General features: G+C 40.1%; 3 protein-coding genes across 3 annotated transcripts; 2 read left to right on the top strand and 1 right to left on the bottom strand.

Annotated features, from left to right (window-relative positions):
- LOC147166842 (protein transport protein Sec61 subunit alpha-like 1) lies at positions 1-6,967 on the top strand. Its single transcript, XM_086087063.1, has 12 exons — positions 1-165; positions 982-1,049; positions 1,119-1,184; positions 1,282-1,360; positions 1,732-1,863; positions 1,958-2,067; positions 3,397-3,550; positions 3,636-3,796; positions 4,901-5,098; positions 5,184-5,375; positions 5,451-5,527; positions 6,052-6,967. The coding sequence occupies exons 1-12, from the start codon at positions 159-161 to the stop codon at positions 6,236-6,238; spliced, it is 1,431 nt and encodes a 476-aa protein (XP_085943189.1). The 5' UTR covers positions 1-158; the 3' UTR covers positions 6,239-6,967.
- A 735-nt stretch (positions 6,968-7,702) lies between these two features.
- Positions 7,703-9,421, top strand: chchd4a (coiled-coil-helix-coiled-coil-helix domain containing 4a). Its single transcript, XM_086087865.1, has 3 exons — positions 7,703-7,884; positions 8,165-8,263; positions 8,472-9,421. The coding sequence occupies exons 1-3, from the start codon at positions 7,863-7,865 to the stop codon at positions 8,798-8,800; spliced, it is 450 nt and encodes a 149-aa protein (XP_085943991.1). The 5' UTR covers positions 7,703-7,862; the 3' UTR covers positions 8,801-9,421.
- Positions 8,328-18,063, bottom strand: LOC147166840 (netrin-4). The gene is made up of 10 exons (XM_086087864.1): positions 17,668-18,063; positions 16,161-16,600; positions 15,812-16,090; positions 14,736-14,862; positions 12,460-12,648; positions 12,169-12,385; positions 11,954-12,078; positions 10,913-10,981; positions 10,657-10,827; positions 8,328-10,580 (listed from the first exon to the last, which is right to left on the bottom strand). The coding sequence occupies exons 1-10, from the start codon at positions 17,792-17,794 to the stop codon at positions 10,444-10,446; spliced, it is 1,881 nt and encodes a 626-aa protein (XP_085943990.1). The 5' UTR covers positions 17,795-18,063; the 3' UTR covers positions 8,328-10,443.
- Positions 18,064-18,725: the final 662 nt, after the last annotated feature.

The raw sequence follows: 18,725 nt of genomic DNA, 5'->3' as shown, positions 1-18,725 counted from the left end.
ATCCCGGCCGGATAAGTGACGTGTGTTTAGCGGCTGGTGTGGTGACGTGTCTCTAACGCTCGCTCTTTTCTCAACGAGCTGCTGGATGGAGCCACACTGACTCAAAGGAACACGACAACTGGTAGCTCTATCTCAGCGGGAGTCGGTCCAAGGATACAATGGGAAGTACGTGTGGATCCTTGCAATTTTTTCTAAATGTCGATGGTCATTCGGTGTGTGTGATTCGCTGTTGTTGTTCTATTCAGCAGTGCGAAAATGTAGAGGATCGTCGGCATGCTAATTGGCTAACATTGGTTCTGTAGGTGGCAAGTTGAGCTAGCTTACACCAGAGCTATTTGTGAAGTTTTTAATCACATATTCAGCGAGTTATTTAATAAATGAAACACTGCGCATCGATTCGGAGCAATCCCTAGTATCCCCAATCTTATCCGACATCAGGATTTGGTGCTTTTCAGACATTTGCGCATCGTGTTTGTGATTGAACGCTAGTTAGCCATACGCTAAATTCTTGTAACGTTTAAATTCTATTCAATATGAGATGTGTTTTTCATCATTATTTATTTGAAAGCTAATTTGTCTACGGGCCACCTGAAATAAATTTCATGTCAAATTGTAATTGCTGTCAAAAGTCTATTTTGGTGTGTGTTGGTTGGACAATTACCACGTAAGCCGTTCAGGACCAGCAAACGTCGAGGTGTTGTTCTATTGATAGTTTTTTTTGTGTGTGTGTGTTTTTTTAAATCACAGTTTCTTATTTTGACAACAACAACAAAAACAACAACAACAATAATAATATAAAAAATCTGCTAAAAATAAAATATTCTATCTGACCAGACAGACCAGTCACATTTGGTTTGTGTGGCAGTCGCTGCCTTAGTGATGACGTAGCGTGCATTGAAGGTCTTACTTTATATATATATATATTGAACACAGACTTCACTGTGTTTGATTTGAACTTACTTTGTTGATATTATTTTGCAGTTAAATTTTTGGAGGTCATCAAGCCGTTCTGTGCGGTCTTACCAGAAATTCAAAAACCAGAAAGAAAGGTAAGACAGTCGTATATATATATGTATGTTCCGTGCATATGTTATGTTTTTTTTCTTCCTACCTCACAGATTCAATTTAGAGAAAAAGTACTATGGACAGCCATCACACTCTTCATCTTCCTGGTGTGCTGCCAGGTGTGTTTCTATAGCTTTCCGTAATCTCTAAATTGGGGTCTTTTTTTATTTTATTTATGTTGTTTGTGACACAAACGTTTTTCTCCCTTAAAATTAGATTCCTCTCTTTGGCATCATGTCATCAGATTCTGCAGATCCCTTCTACTGGATGAGAGTCATTCTGGCTTCCAACAGAGGTGCTTGCTCCAAATATGTGCTTTGACTTTACAATTGAGCAGTTTGGTTACCTAGTGGTTATGCACACCTGGCTCAGAATTCGGTTCCGGGTTTGATTTTCACCTCCAGACTTCATGTTTTCCCAACTCTTGTGTGGGTTTTACATGTTTGTTTGTTTGTCAATATGGTCCCTGTATCCCATCTATTGTCAGCTAGAATAGATTCACCACAACTCTTGTCATCCATTCAAGGCTAACAACTTTTTATGCTTGTTATCAGTTGTGACGCATTCTCACTATCACGTGTGGTGGGTCAAAGGCTGTCAGTGTTCGGGCTGAATGCGCAGCCCACAGTCCTTCTGCTGACTGTTTTACTGTTTTTGTACCTTCAGGTACTCTGATGGAGCTGGGTATCTCGCCCATCGTCACGTCAGGCCTCATCATGCAGCTGCTTGCCGGTGCCAAGATCATTGAGGTGGGAGACACTCCCAAGGACCGCGCTCTCTTCAACGGCGCCCAGAAATGTACGTTATTTTCATGAGCTATTTTTAGCACTAAAGCTTTGTTGCAGCTTCATTTGTACTATACCGTTATAAATAACCATATGCGTTGTTGCAGTGTTTGGAATGATCATCACCATCGGGCAGGCGATTGTTTATGTCATGACTGGCATGTATGGAGATCCGTCAGAGATGGGTGCTGGAATATGCTTACTCATCATCATCCAGGTGAAAATGAACAACAGCAACAATAATACTACTACTACTAATAATAATAATTAGTAGTATAAAAATTAGTGTGTTTATTTTGAGTTAATTTAAAGTTCCTTTAACACCACTAACTTTTTTTGACGCACAATTAATGGCCGCCCCGTACTTCAAAGGCCTGTACTGGGGGAATTTCAGTCGCAACGCAGCAGACACGTCCACGTCAAAATTTAGCAGTAATAAAATTAATAATAATGCATATATTTGTGGAGACTGGGGTTAAGTTGTATTTTACAAATTAAAAAATTTGCAGAATTTCACACGTTACTTCATGTTAAAGATTAGATAGCTCTTCATACAGGGGTGGCCAAGTTCGGTCTTCGAGAGCCACTATCCAGCCTGTTTTCCCTGTTTCTCTCCACTAACACACCTGATTCATGAACAGGATTGTTATCAGGGTTCTGCAAAGCTTGCTGATGAACTGATCATTAGATTCAGCTGCGCTGAAGGAGGGAGACATGGAAAACAGGTTGGATAGTGGCTCTCGAGGACCGAACTTGGCCACCCCTGTCTTGATATGTAAAGAAAAATGCACTGAGCTGTCACCAATGTCTTACAAATGCAATTATGCCATCTAGTGGCATAAAAAATACCTCAATGCAAATTAATACCACACTCTTTTATTTAAAAAAATATTTTTTTTACAGCCCATCACATCCTTTTAATTTTAACTAAATTTTATAAATTATTATGACATTACTGTATCAATGACTAAAAGATGCAGCCATATTACTAATAGTTTAACATTTTTTCCCACTTGTATGTTAACAAGAGTATGACAATTTAGGGGGGAACATTTAATGTACATTTAAACAGATATCAAATGTATGATTAATCGTGAGTTAACTATTGAACTCATGTGATTCTTAATCACCTGACACCCCTAATAACAATAATTATAGGGAACATATAAAATATTAATATGCAACATTTTAATTTTCTAGATGTGTATAACGGCACCAAATGATCACCATCATAACATAACTTTCAGCAATTGTATTTGCAATTTTTAAACAGTATTCTCAATTTATTGTGAATTTTTTTTTAATTACTACTGCTCCTAGTTAAAGGTAAAACCCATAAACACAAGTCTTTCTGTCTACACTGAATTCTTAACACTTTGAATGTGTATCTGGTTGCTTTTCTTCACTCCCTTTGTTGAAACTGCTACTTGGAATAAGTGTGACAAAAAAAATCCACTTCAAAAGGTTCCACCGTATTAACTTTGGATAAGGCTATGGATAGGCATACGCTAGTAGCCGTTTGCTGAAACCGTTTTTGTTTGTTCAGCTTTTCGTTGCAGGTCTGATCGTTCTGCTACTTGATGAGCTGCTCCAGAAAGGCTACGGTCTGGGTTCTGGTATCTCCCTTTTCATTGCCACCAATATTTGTGAGACCATCGTCTGGAAGGCCTTCAGCCCCACCACCGTCAACACTGGAAGAGGTTTGGCAGCTGTTACCACACACATTGGCTTGACTAGATGTCAAACGCTTGCATTGTAGCTCAATTCATCCTCTTGTTCGTACAGGTACCGAGTTTGAGGGTGCCATCATCGCTCTCTTTCATCTGTTGGCCACTCGCACGGACAAGGTGCGCGCCCTGCGAGAAGCCTTCTACAGGCAAAACCTGCCCAACCTCATGAACCTCATTGCCACAGTCTTTGTGTTTGCAGTGGTCATATACTTCCAGGTAAGCACGGATAGTGGGATTATTCAAAAGTTTTGCTTGGTTGGTCGGATTCTTGATTCGTGGTGTTTACTACACAGTATAAAACACAACTTTGAGCAATTAATTGTTGTGTTTCTTTTGTGGGGCAATATTGACTATCTTCAACTTATTGGAACAGTTACATTTTTGAATCATGTTTAATATAAGAGTGCAGCATTGACATTATGGTTCATTCATGAGTCTGACGACACATTCCATTCCAATGGGTGCTGATTGACTGATTTAGAGACAAATATTTCAGTAGGGGTGCACAATCACAATTTTTTAGACGATCACGGATTCACGATCTTTAAAAAAAATACGATTTACCAATCCCATTTTTTTTTTTAACCTTCAGTGTTCCAATCTTGTTTTATTGTAAAACATTGAACAATGTCTTAAACAATTCAAACGGTTTGTTTTGACTGCACATGAAGTATAGTTCTCACAAATAAAAATGAAAAGCCTATTTTCATCTCAGCAGAAGAGGACAGTGGCTGACTTTATCAGACCTCTGAGGAGGGAGATGAGATCGGTGTAACCTATTGGTTTATTTTTAAGGGATCGGCCAATCCCCCCAAATTTAAGGAAACGGATCGTTTTGGTGCACCCCTAATATTTAGGATAGGATACATAAAAATAGGGGTCCAACTGTTTCCATCATAAACTGTCCAGTTATTTTTGTAACATGGATGTCATAGAAGCCAAAAACTATTGCGAATAATGGAGAACTTTATTTCAGTAGTTCTATTCAAAAACCATATTTCACTTAACATTTTGATGATTATAGCTTGCAGCCAACGAAACTCCCAAATTCACCTTTTCAAGTAATTAGAATATTCAATAAGAAATATAATGATTTTAATACATTATGGAACATAGGAGGAATTGATATAGACACGAACATATACATTTCATGCACTGATACGAAGACCTTAAAAAAAAAGTGTTTAAAGTAATCCAGTAAAAGTAAAATAAGAATAGTATATAAGAATAATTTACTCTATAAAAAAAACAAAAACTAGTGGAGTGTTTTATGTATGTTTTAATGTTATTGCACATGTAACATCTCATTCTCCTCATCAGGGCTTCAGGGTGGACCTCCCCATCAAGTCAGCACGCTATCGCGGGCAATACAACACCTACCCCATCAAACTGTTCTACACCTCCAACATCCCCATCATCCTGCAGTCGGCCTTGGTCTCCAATCTCTACGTCATCTCCCAAATGTTGTCAACGCGCTTCAGTGGAAACTTCTTGGTTAACCTCCTCGGGACGTGGTCTGTAAGTGGAAAAATGTCCTTAAATATCCTTGAAGGTATGCGGTCCGATTCCACCTCAAATTTGATTTATTGTCTTATTCACGTAGGACACATCGACGGGTGGACCAGCTCGAGCCTACCCAGTAGGTGGCCTCTGCTACTTCCTGTCTCCTCCGGAGTCCTTTGGTTCTGTTCTGGATGACCCGGTCCACGCTGTCATCTACATTGTCTTCATGCTTGGCTCTTGTGCCTTCTTCTCAAAGACCTGGATTGAAGTCTCGGGGTCCTCTGCCAAAGATGTATGTACTGTGCATGTGTGCAATTTGACTTTTTATGGAGGACTTGTTTTCATTTTGTTTTTCGGTGTATGTCAGGTGGCGAAGCAGCTGAAAGAGCAACAGATGGTGATGAGGGGACACAGAGAGACTTCCATGGTGCATGAGCTGAACAGGTACACATGAGACTGAGAATGGTGTTACAATGTTCCCCCTCTATATTGCCGTTCGACATTTACATCTCTGTGCTTCCACTGATTTTTAAGCTATATATATATATATATGTTATTTATATATTTATAAATAAAATTGTAAGCTATATATATATATATATATATAAATTATTATATAGGTTTTTATTGTTCGTTAGCTCCATTATTTGGGGATGGGAGCTGAAATGGTGGGAAAACATGACAAATCGGCAACCCTTAAAAAAAAAAGATTGGAATTCTCTCAGTTGAGATGTTTCACATGGATGCAGTTCCTTTGCATCCAGTCTGGGCTTTTAGAGCCATGTTGTGACATCTTAGGGCTATTAGACACGGCTTTGGCTCCATCTTGTGGCAACATAAGGCAAGGAGTGTACAAACACCAATAATGGAAGATATGTTACGATATATGTATGCTTGGCGGTTAAACTGTATGTTGTTCCCACTTAAAATTGAGGCATAATTATATTTGAATTGTTTCCTGTTTGCAGGTACATCCCCACTGCTGCTGCCTTTGGTGGCCTTTGTATAGGAGGCTTATCTGTCATGGCTGACTTCCTGGGAGCCATTGGTTCTGGCACAGGAATCCTCTTGGCCGTGACCATCATCTACCAGTACTTTGAAATCTTTGTGAAAGAGCAGAGCGAAGTGGGAAGCATGGGAGCGCTGCTCTTCTAGAAAATGCCAAGTCAACAATCTACAGCACCTCCATACCTTGTCACTATTTTGCGTTCCGTATTTTTCTCTTTTGACAATTTGCACAATCAGTTCATTTTTCATCTGGCACACTGTCTGCCTCTAGCATTGTCAAGAGAAAAAACAATTTCTCTCTGCTTTGAGCTTAGTATTGTCTTCGGCCATTTCTTCCGCTCTTAACCAAGCCCGCCAACTGTTTCATCAGCTGAAGAATCCCTTAACACACGCAAATGTGTGGTGATGTCTTAGACTCACCATGGGCATCTTTCACTAAGAACACTACGGCAAAACATGAATTTCAAGCTTTAGGACATGTAAAGGAAAGCCATGCCAGCAGTCATGCCAGAGTTTTCATGGGGATTCCTTAGTGGGACGTGAAGAGTATGAACAAAATGTAGTTTTTGCTATCTGGGGGAGTTGCCCACATTTACCTTTATGTTTATATTCTCAATGACAGACTGTTCCTTTTCACTCTGGTCTTATGTAGGACACGGTATGTTTGTCCTATATCTCTGACTGGTAGCGCTAAGTGATAGTCTGCACTGTCTTGCTGTTTAATTCCCAGACTGAATCGCTGCACAAAACTGCCCGGGTGGTCAGTAAAAGGGTGGGTTTGATATGGACGCAAAGGGGGGTTCATTTTGGTTTTTACTCTTATGTAACAGACATAATTGTGTTATTAAACAATGTTTTTTTTCCAACAAATGGAAATTATTTGCCTTCATTGAAAGTTATTTGAAAGAATGTCTGTTTGTTTTTGCAATTTGACTTTCTACCAGCTATAAAAGTGAAGTAGGAGCTCTATTTCTAGCAACAACAAAACATTAACGACTGACAGACTCACGGTACAAAAGCACAATGGAGCTTGCTTTTTTTCTCGAAATGCTTGATTTTGAAAACAGATTGTGCATGCTTCTGAATATCGCCACTCGCTAGAGGCCTCTAGTTGAAGGAAACTACGAGAAACAGGCCGGCATGGAGTTTGAACACATTGTACAGGTGTTAAACATTTGATGTGTATACATAATCAAACTTAATGAGGTAATACAGTACCAATCAAAGGCTTGGTCAATCCCATGAGAAAGTACCAAAAGTCTAGTCTAGTTAACAGAGTTCTACAGAATAAATTAACACTTTAAATAAAGAAACGCATATAATGGTATCAATATTTTTGCTATTATTATGCTTAACAAATCAAATGGCGATTTATTTATTTTTTGCCCAAATTGAAACGAAAATCTGAAACACTACACAGAATGTCAAACTACAATATAATACATTAGCTGTATTGCAGTAAAGAATAGAAATGAACCAACTCGTAATCAAAGCAACTCATTTCATGATAGCATGAATAATGTGTACAGGCCAACAAGCATAGCAAATTAATTAATTGAAAATGTCATGTCGGCGAGCCTTGCTGACGTCATCCAACTGCGCCGCCGTATGAGGAGGTTAGGTCAAGAAGTTGAGCGCTGTGGCAGCGGCGCAGATAGAAGACTATCAGACCTGTTTGTCAGATGAAATCCCCTCCTTTCTTGATTCTTTTCTCTCGTGCTGGCTATCCTTCATTTCGGCCGACGAGGTCGGACGGACGCAAAGAGCAGACATGTCTTACTGCAGGCAAGAAGGTAAAAACGTAGACCGTCCATTCATTTGAGCGCGTCTGCAATGTCACCGTGGTGCTGCTATGCTAAGCTAACTTTCTACTGCCAGTGCCACCTGACTCAACTGATTGACTGGTTTAAGTCTCTCACTCGTACGTGGCTGAATTTGTAGTATAGTGTTTACATGCCTGCTCTCGTTTGATAAACGTATGGTCGCGTTATGTCCAGTTCTGAAAACAATTATCTGCAACCTCTTCCCGAGTGGCGACAGAAGTACTAATAGTTTTCATGATTGTGTTTCCAGGTAAAGATCACATTATCTTTGTGACCAAGGAAGACCACGATGCCCCCAGCAACGCCGAGCTGATTGCAGACGATCCGCATGATCCGTATGAGGAGCATGGTTCGTAATTTGATACACACAGAGTGCTTATATGTTTTCTGATAGACCACTCAGCCACTTCCTATGTGGTAAACATATCTTTATTTGTATAAACAGTGTACACATAGTGGGTTATTGGTTGTTACATGGAAAATTACTGTTAATGTTGAATTCACACATCAGGTCCAAGTGCACAACCTAAAATGCTGCTGTGGTTTTATGTTTGTAGGCCTCATCCTGCCCAATGGCGACATCAATTGGAACTGCCCGTGCCTCGGTGGCATGGCCAGCGGACCTTGTGGCACTCAGTTCAAGGAGGCATTCTCGTGCTTCCACTACAGTAAGGAGGAGGTGAAGGGCTCAGAGTGTATCGACCATTTCCGTAACATGCAGGAGTGCATGCAGAGGTACCCTGAGCTTTATCCTCAGGAGGAAGATGAAATTTCCAACCAGCCGGAGGCCACCTCTGCTTCTGACTCAACCGAGGGCCCTGCCTTATCGCCCCAAACCGACTCTGTTCCTGTAAACTCATCGACAGACAGCCAGACTGCCAGCTAAGATCAACTATCGATCCACAGGTTGTTAAATCTGTGTACAAGCACTGTGTAGATTGATGCCCTTTAGTCATTAAAACCACTTACAAAGGCCTGTACTGTGGTGGCTTTCGTGGGCGGAACCAGAAGAGGACTTGAAGCAGAAACATGTATGGTATTGTGGTGGTGGTGTTTATGCACAACCATGCCTGGATGGTTCTTTTGACCCTGGTCAGTGGTTAAAAAACAACACTCACACAAGAAAAACAAATGTCATGAGCATCTCCATTCCTGATTAGTTTAATTTAGTGTTTGAATATTCTTACTTTTCCTGCAAGTCTTTGCATTAAAACACAAACCATTCTAAAACCACTGTGTTATTATTATTATTATAGTGATGGGAAAATGAAGCTTCATGAAGCACTTGTGATATTTTTTGACTCCCCTAGATGGTGCTCTTGGTTTAAATATAAAGGCCAGTGCAAAGGAAATTGATTACATTTCCACTGCATCTTTCAACCAAGAGTGGCATCTAGAGGAGTCAAAAAACATTACAAGTGCTTCATGAAGCTTCATTTTCCCATCACTACTGTACTGTACTGCCTTACATGTCATTAACAGACAATACAACTTCTGTATGATTGTATTTGTCAAACATACATGTGTTCTTAGAGAAATCTAAAGGATCTCAATGTTTTTATATCGATATTTTGTGATTTGAGTGTGTAAATGTTGGGCTTGATTACTCTATGCTAGGCAAATTTGTTGTGCTGATTCCCCATCTGAAAGAAAAAAATGCTAGCATGCAAGTGCTATGTGTAATTATAGATCTGGTTACCATTATGGCACCCTTACGTTTTTTTTGTTTGTTTTTTTGGAATAATGTATGTTCAATATAAAAAATAATAATTCAGACCAGTAGTGGTACTCAACTATAGAGCTGTTGCCAACACCACTAGTACTTTTGAGACATAAAATTCCCCCCCACCAACAAAAAAAAAGATACAAATTAATTAATATTAATATAAATAGTATATATGATTTACAGTATGTAATTTTTTCTTTAAATTTACATGAAATTTGTGGCAATCTTCTACTAACTTCTAGTTGCTGATCATAAAACGGACACAAGTGGCCGGCCGATAATGGTATTGTCTGCTGTCCAAATTACCAATACCTTGAAACAAAGCGAGGTTTCGCCCATCCCTAATGTATATAACTGCATATTATTTTTTGTCTGCCCACGCATCATCCTCCCAGACTGACTTCCCAGGTTTTCTTTGGCAATGATTATGGGATGCGCAAGAACTGTACCAGCTCCCTTTAAACACAAAAATCTGATGTGCTGTGATTCGGGCAGCAGGACATTGCATGCATTGCATACCGACTTTTCGCCTTTAAGGTTTTGTCAGGCGATTTTATTAAAATTCAGATATTTCAACATTCACAGTCACCTTTTATCTGCTGTGCGTTGAACAACAATTATGCCTCAAATTGACATCAGTCATTCAGAATAAAATGGTTGTGGTGGAACAATTACGCCTTGTTTTCTGTATTTATCTATAAAGGCAATTTTGTCCTCTACTTGCCCGCGTTTAAACGTCTGTTCATTTTCAGTCTTTTCTTAACTGACTTTGTGAATATGCAAAGTTTTTTGGAGACCGTCCATCATGGGCATCCAGTCCTTAGGCCCTCTGTAATGAGGAGACCCAATCTGGGGGCCCAGGGGACCACCGCACTCTGCATTGTGACCAGCAAACGGCCGGTTGTTGAGTCTTCTGGGCCTGCCAGCAGGTACTCCATACCTGCCGACAAAACATTTTCTTCTAACTCGTGTCTGTCATGACAACAATGTGCAATAAATGCATATATTATATTTGCCTGGGTTTAGAATGGGGCAAGTGCATCCACGGCTGGTCCAGGACACGGGAAAGATGCTGGTAGTCCCCAAGCTGAGTGCCACCAGACCTGATCGTAGGACCTTGCGCACTTTGACCTGCACTTCTGCATGGCTGCCCTTGTCGTGAGCTGACACCACACTCGCCTTCATCACTGTCAGGGTTGATACCAATCCACGGTATGTGCTCGAATTACAACAGAGCCATGCATACGTTACGCAATACAAATACTTTCTTACCATAATCATGTTTGATTTTGCAGAGGTCAGACACACTTCTTAGCCTTTTCTCCTTACAGCTGCACTTTCCTGTGCATAAACACAAGAGCAACATTTTGACTAGCACATTTAAGTTCAGTTGAGCTGATGATCATACACTTTTGTTTTGAATTCAGTTCATTTTAATTTGTTTTTAGAGCAAAATAAAGGTAACTAAGTATTGTGTAACAAAGTAAACTACAATTCTCAAATGACTGTTCAACCTTTCTTTTGTAGTCGTATATTAATACCCCCAAAAAAAATTTTTAAATAAATGCCAAAAACTCATGTATGTGATTACCTGACAGACAAAAACAGAGGACATTTTCACTCTAGTTAAAGATTTAGTTGGATTTATAAACAAAAAATGTGGTTTCATTTTGTTATTTTAAAAAAATCATGAAAATATTTTTGTTATTTTGGTAGTTTTTGTTCAAAGGATACTTGACTAATTTCGTCATTTTCAGCAATAAAAAGTTAATATAGAATTAATCTGGTAACTTCAATTAATTCCTTTAAAAACACATTTTGCACTTGGTATTGACTGAAAATGACGTGTGCTCAGGTTTATTTTTAATTTTAATTTTTTTATAATGTTATGCTCTTCCTGTCTGCATGCCTATCAGTTCTTATCACTGCTGGAAACGTAAATTTCCCAGAGGGAGTCATCCCAAAGGGATCAATAAAGTCAAGTCTAAGTCACATGACCAAACCCAGAAAACAGGTGAGGCCTAGCCTAATTGGTTGTTACCTGAGCTCTGAGCATCTGTGATGTCATAATTAATTGTACATAAAATAATGATGATGCTATGAAATTAATTCTAGACCAAATATGAACTTTTTTTTATTGCTGAAAATGGCTAAATGGGTCAAATATGCCTCTAATAACCGTGGTTTGTATGAATGAATTTGAAATTGTTGGCATTATGTCAAAAGTAGACGTTTTGCAGGTTCATGATGGCTGTGCATGGCTTTGGCATGTGACACACAAAAAAAACCTTCCTTGTGTAGATTTGAACACACCTGAAGAGTGCAACACAGAGACAGCTTGCTCTTTTGGCCACTGTGCCTCTTCATCCCAAAATTGAGACTCCAAAGCAGGGATTTTCCCGCCAATGGGTATGTTGAACAACTGATTATTTGAATGGCTGCAAGAGCCAAACAGGGAGTCACTATCAAGTTGAATTTAATCTTCTTGGTGATTGTGTAAACGATTTGAAACAAAGTATACGGCTCACCTGTCCTGACACAGGCCACTAGTGGGATTACAGCTGTTGGGGCAGGCGCAGGGCTTGCACCCCTCCGCGCCGAAGCCCCAATATCCGGGCATACAGTGAGTGCAGCTTGTGCCCTCAACGCCAGTTTTACATTTGCACTGCCCACTCCGAGGGTGGCACCAGGTTTCATCATCTCCAGGATGTGGAGACAAGGAGCCTTGGGGGTCACACCAGCAGCCTGAAAGACGCACACATTTCCGCTTATGCTCTGCTGCTTCCATCCACAACAATGATTCAGTTGGACTCACTTACGCTGGCAAGTGTGGAGGGAGTTGATAGGCAGGTTCGGGTGACGGTGGTATCCTCGACGACAACGCTGGCATCTTTGCCCAAAAGTGTTGTGTCTGCAGTTATCGCAGACCCCGCCGCTCAGGCCGCCGCTTGACAGCCACGCTCGCTGGGATAAGTGGCAGCTGTCTGCATGGTCGTGACACTCACACTCTGATGCCAGTTTAAGAGATGAGAGAAAGACAAGCCGTGAAAGTCACATAGTTTGCTAGTTCCTGGCTTTCAAGTAGGGCTGGACGATTATTATATTGATTTTTTTCAACTACTAAAACTCAACGACTCAAAATTATAATCATTACGCCCATTCATCGCTTCACGTTGAACACTTTATTCTTGAACACTATTCTTTTAGTCAAGTATAACCTAACCCTATTAATATCATATAAGCCTCTTGCATTTTTATTCTTCATTTGAAACTTAAGCAATACATAAGCCTTTTTATCATATTTGTTTTATCTCATGTTATTTTTCAAGTCTGGATACTTGGGCTATCCTGGGACCTCAGGGATTGTATTTTGTGCTATGTCATATGGAAATGTTTGTTGGTATGATAACCCAAAAAAAGTCGTTTGATATATTTGTATAGCTACTTGAATTTTGAGGAAAGGAAAATTCTGTGAATCCTTAAACTCAAAAAAAGTAAAAAATAAAAAAGTAAAATATAAATCATGTAGGCCTATACTAAAACAGCACAGTAATTACAAAACGAATACTGGTGTCCCTGCGCGTTTTGGCCTCTTAGGAGCAGTGTGGTGCCATGCATTCATGGCGTACACGTTTGATGAGAACAAAAGAAAGTTGTGATTGCTTTCTATTAAAATAACTCGTTTTTCACTGATTGGGAAGAATTTGTGCCTTTGAGTAGTGTTATTTTACCCGTGGGCACGTGTTTCCACAGCATTTGTGTCAGTGAATATTCGTTATTTGAAGGACTATTCCCGAAGTTGATGCTAACTTCCTGTTAGCATTTGAATGGGCTCTGCCATGTTCTAGCATTAGCGCTAGGCTTATCGATGTTTTAAAAAAAAGAAGCATGTTTTGTATTTAAAAACATGCTGTATCCTTATCGCGTGTTTCGTTTTACAGTTAACCCCAATTGGAGTGTCATTAAACAGCTTAAGTACGCTTAGGGATGGCAGAATCATACTGATTCGCTTCGGGCTTGCTACAAGCTACATGGTGCACTTAGGGTCCTTTCACAACGTAGGGAACTTGTAAACGTACTGCGGCGTTGTGCACAATAAGTTTTTTCTTGATTGATCGTTTTATTGATTGAGAGAAGCCAAGATCAAAACTTAAGCAATACATAAGCCTTTTTATCATATTTGTTTTATCTCATGTTATTTTTCAAGTCTGGATACTTGGGCTATCCTGGGACCTCAGGGATTGTATTTTGTGCTATGTCATATGGAAATGTTTGTTGGTATGATAACCCAAAAAAAGTCGTTTGATATATTTGTATAGCTACTTGAATTTTGAGGAAAGGAAAATTCTGTGAATCCTTAAACTCAAAAAAAGTAAAAAATAAAAAAGTAAAATATAAATCATGTAGGCCTATACTAAAACAGCACAGTAATTACAAAACGAATACTGGTGTCCCTGCGCGTTTTGGCCTCTTAGGAGCAGTGTGGTGCCATGCATTCATGGCGTACACGTTTGATGAGAACAAAAGAAAGTTGTGATTGCTTTCTATTAAAATAACTCGTTTTTCACTGATTGGGAAGAATTTGTGCCTTTGAGTAGTGTTATTTTACCCGTGGGCACGTGTTTCCACAGCATTTGTGTCAGTGAATATTCGTTATTTGAAGGACTATTCCCGAAGTTGATGCTAACTTCCTGTTAGCATTTGAATGGGCTCTGCCATGTTCTAGCATTAGCGCTAGGCTTATCGATGTTTTAAAAAAAAGAAGCATGTTTTGTATTTAAAAACATGCTGTATCCTTATCGCGTGTTTCGTTTTACAGTTAACCCCAATTGGAGTGTCATTAAACAGCTTAAGTACGCTTAGGGATGGCAGAATCATACTGATTCGCTTCGGGCTTGCTACAAGCTACATGGTGCACTTAGGGTCCTTTCACAACGTAGGGAACTTGTAAACGTACTGCGGCGTTGTGCACAATAAGTTTTTTCTTGATTGATCGTTTTATTGATTGAGAGAAGCCAAGATCAAAATCACGATAACATTTCGATTAACGGTCCAAAATTACTTTCAAGTCACCTTCCTGTTAGTTTTCACTTACTCTGGCATTGATTAGCATCACCACTGCTCCCGTTGGCAGGCCTCCAGGGACGGTCGTTGTAGAGCGGTGCACACTTCTCACAGTGGGTACCTGCTGTATGATGAGTACACACGCACCCACCAGACACCTGCAAGGCAAATCTGAAACTTTTCAGTATTAACTCATCTCAAACATCTACCGTCTACAACAGGGATGAGAAATTTAAATGGTGGAGAGGGGCACTATTTTTAATCAGTACTAATACTGGGAGGGCCACATAGGACTAACTACTTTTTAACAGGGTGTATGACAAAAATGCTGTTTTAAATATGGACAAAATATGTGCTCTTAATATTTCATTTTGTATGTCTAAAAGACCCACTGTTCAGCAACAACATGTTTGAAGTAAAGTAAGTATTTTCTGGGCTTGGTCATGTGAAGTTTGCAAACTTGAGGCCATATGCTGCATTCGAGGAAGGTGGGAAGTCTGACTTTTGTGACTGCTCATACCAGAAGTGTGCACTTCACTCCTTTGAACTCGAAGAGCCGAGTTGCAAGGTGGGCCACAGCTTCACCGATTGGCTTAAATCTGACGCCACTCAACAACGGCAATCCCCATGAAGACACAGACCGTAAATTGCAAAACATTATTTACACAAAAACATATTTCTCTCTTTATCATTACATTCATTTAGTTAGTCAAGATAAGTAATTTCACCTAACTCAACATGATTTGTAGTGACTGCAGAATAAGCAATTTATTGGAATCTAGCGCTTTGAGGTCGAAACGAGACATTAAAATGGGATGTGTCCGAATTCCCACCCTCCTAAAATGCAGCATTTAACACTGTGATGTCATTTTCTGGTGACAGCAATTGGCAAAATGGCCACCCCCTGAGATGGATGAAAATGGATGGTTTTGCTGCTTAAGTCACATTTCACAAGTGCACTATTGATCAAAGTACTGTGTTTAGATTACTAGGGCCACATAGAACATATTATTGTCAAGAAAAATTTGATGGCTTCCCCTTGTACGGCATGTTTATCAAACAATGCTTTCTGTCTTTAAGGTAAAAAATAAAAATAAAAACACTCACCATGTTACCATGCGTTTGTGTATCTTGACTGCTGTGGCGTGCCACACAAAGCTCTGCATGTCCGTGGCACAGGCATGTCCCTTGTGCCAGTAAATTATAAATGGCATAAGATCCTGTCATTGAAGTGGCTGTAGGCTGTGTTTGTTCCGTTGAAGGAGGACAAATCTGAGCTTTCAGCAGTTTTATACGCAGATTAGTGAGGGTCAGGCGGACAAGCGCCTCTGGACTGTAGGGGTCCAGTACGTTTGCATTGCTGGGGTCGAGTATCCGTAATATCACCTTGGAAGAGACAGTGCATGAGCCGGAATCTGACTGCCGATATGCGAAAGACAATCACGACATCTCTTACCTCGCCACCATTGCAGGGTGCTGCGCTGCTGTAACGGGATGTACACAAAGAGCCAGGCTCATTAAAATCATCGGGCAAACCAAACTCCATGCTACAGTTGTGTGCAAAGACCTTAAGGACATCCCAGGACTTCCCAAAGTCTGTCGATCGCTCAACGGCCATGGCGGCGGGCCGCGGCGACCGGAACAACAAAACCACATGGGACAGACAGAACTGTGTTTCCAGGTCCAGACGGATCTCGTCGCGCTTCCCCTCCATGCTTGATTCCCACCAGGTGTTTGGATGCAAGAAGGGATCATCGCTCATATGACTAGGTGGGTGGGGACATGGGCTTTGGTCATGGGAGGTGTTCCCACAGCTCCCTGAGAGGGTGATGAGGGCTCTGCCTGTCGCCAGGTTCCTAATGGGTGGACTGCAGGCATGCTCTGCACATCTGGAAACTGAAGCACAAGGACAGTCAGTGTGGTTTTGCCATGCTTTATGATTAACCATTAGACCAAGGACACAATAGCTATATTTAACTTCAACAATTCATTGATTCGGCCCAATTCATGTTACATACAATTTCCACCTTTCTCTAAATAGACACTCAGGTTACAGTTCATGTAGAGGTAAGGCAGCAGTAACGGCTGCCTTTACCAAACGTATAATAGACGAAATGTAAGAGCCTTTCCTTTCAAAACTATTGTCAGAAGAAAAAGGCCACAATGTAAAAAACAAAACAAAAAAACGTCTGAATTTATTTCATTCACATCAACATACGGTACTTAAAAGAAATCCTGTTGTCTGGACAGGATATTCTCCACATTAAATATCGTTTTAAAATGATACTTTAAGTAGGCCTGACTAAAAATGCATCGACTCCCAAAAAGAATCATGTAATCCAATGCATTTTTTCAGTCATAATGCCATAACTTTATCCCCCTGCTGCTTAAGTTGCAAATATAGTTACCATTAGTATAGTACTATACAAAATGCATTATAAATTAACCACCTCTCCCCTGTACATCATCTTCAGCAGTCCAGAATTGAAAATGTGAAAAATTAAATGCTTCATACTCACGAGATGCTCTTATTGAATGTATTAATTTGTGCAGATCATTAGAGTATAGAGTTGAATTTATGGAATAAATTCCAATGTCATTGTGGGCTAGCTGGCCGTGTGAGGACGAATTTCTGTTTGTTTATTTTAAAGTAACAGTGTCATTGCTAAATAATACAGTTTAAGTATTGCTTGCCAGCAATGCTCATTCTTAAGAACATGGGCAAAGTAGATTGGCATGATAAGAACAGAAAGGCTGAAGTCTGTACTAAAAAGTCTAACATCTACAAGCAGTACAACAAAGAGAAATGCTACGAAATGAAGGGAATAGGCATGGGAATTAATATGTCGTGTTTCTGGTCATGTTCATGGTTAGCAGGGAAAGCCTTGTGTCCCTGATGACTCACCACAACCAACACTTGACGCTAAAACTGCGCCACCCGTAAATAAAACGAATCTCCTTACCTGCTCCAATCCGCGCCAAGACCGCAAACATCCAAATGACCCCCAACAGTTGCAGCATTAGCCGATGTTCACCTTTCCCAAACATTCTAAACGTTCTCGCACGTCTTTTCACGTTTACAACCTTCATACTGCGACAAAGAAGCTTTTGGAGAAGGGAACAATATCATGACAAACGGACAGTAGCATCTAAAAGTGGAAATAGTCCGACGTCTGTTTGTAATCAATGGTAACTTGGATCGGGAGAAAATCCTGAGACATCAATAAAAATGATGGATTGCAATAATAATCCTGAGGTTCCACGTGACAATTAAGCGCAAAATATAGTTCCATTTTGTCTAGATGAAGTCATGAGTCGTTACACGGGGAGAGGAAAAAAAGTGTCCTATCTCTAGTCAGGTTCGAAGCTGCACTGGAGTGGCGTGCGCGCTCTATTTATCCACCCACTAGAAAATCTCCCCCCACGTGCGCGCACCCTGGGAAGAAAAAAAGACGTCAACGTGGTTTTATTCTGCTCTGCATCACACCTCGTGATTTAGGCCTACCCGCCACTATGAACAGTTGTTTTTCAAAGGAACAAGCTCAAATACGTCTGCTTGTCGTGGTTTTTCTTCGATCTGCACCAACTCTAAATTACGCACCTCTTTGAAGCCTGACGGGAGGAAACCCGAGAGGAGGATAGCTACATGCAATTTAACTTCGCACTGAGAAACCACAGTTATTTGACTAATTAAATTGTCTTTCTTTGACTTGTAAAATCATCCTGCCATGAAGACTGACGGGCTCTCATTCTTCATCTGGACAAATTGAGCAAAACAAATGCTTTAAGCCAGTAATAATAATAATAATAATTATTATTATTATCACCATCATCATCATCATCATCATCATCGTCATCATCATCATCATCATTATTATTATTATTATTAAACTTGAGACAGACAGGCACATATTGCACCATTCCCTAAAACAACAAGTTTTCAGTAAATAGCAGTGTTCCTTTCATTTTGGCTGAAAATATGCACAGCCTTAGAGTAGGGCATTAAGTGCAAATAGTGGTT

This window comes from Leptonotus elevatus, chromosome 10, assembly GCF_054856555.1.
Source record: "Leptonotus elevatus isolate MCC_2025b chromosome 10, RoL_Lele_1.0, whole genome shotgun sequence".
NCBI classification, from domain to species: Eukaryota; Metazoa; Chordata; class Actinopteri; order Syngnathiformes; family Syngnathidae; genus Leptonotus; species Leptonotus elevatus.
This window is presented reverse-complemented; position numbering and strand designations above follow the sequence as displayed.

Bases quoted from the DNA above. Each gene is read 5' to 3' on its own strand.
- LOC147166842 (XM_086087063.1), top strand. The intron at 3,551-3,635 runs GTTTGGCAGCTG...TTGTTCGTACAG, and splicing joins CACCGTCAACACTGGAAGAG to GTACCGAGTTTGAGGGTGCC. The intron at 5,376-5,450 runs GTATGTACTGTG...GGTGTATGTCAG, and splicing joins CGGGGTCCTCTGCCAAAGAT to GTGGCGAAGCAGCTGAAAGA.
- chchd4a (XM_086087865.1), top strand. From the start codon at position 7,863: ATGTCTTACTGCAGGCAAGAAG. The intron at 7,885-8,164 runs GTAAAAACGTAG...TTGTGTTTCCAG, and splicing joins GTCTTACTGCAGGCAAGAAG to GTAAAGATCACATTATCTTT. The intron at 8,264-8,471 runs GTTCGTAATTTG...TTATGTTTGTAG, and splicing joins TGATCCGTATGAGGAGCATG to GCCTCATCCTGCCCAATGGC.
- LOC147166840 (XM_086087864.1), bottom strand. From the start codon at position 17,794: ATGAAGGTTGTAAACGTGAAAAGACGTGCGAGAACGTTTAGAATGTTT. The intron at 10,982-11,953 runs GTGTGTTCAAAT...GTTTATGCACAG, and splicing joins CTCTGTGTTGCACTCTTCAG to GAAAGTGCAGCTGTAAGGAG. The intron at 10,581-10,656 runs GCAAATATAATA...TTTTGTCGGCAG, and splicing joins TTGCCCCATTCTAAACCCAG to GTATGGAGTACCTGCTGGCA.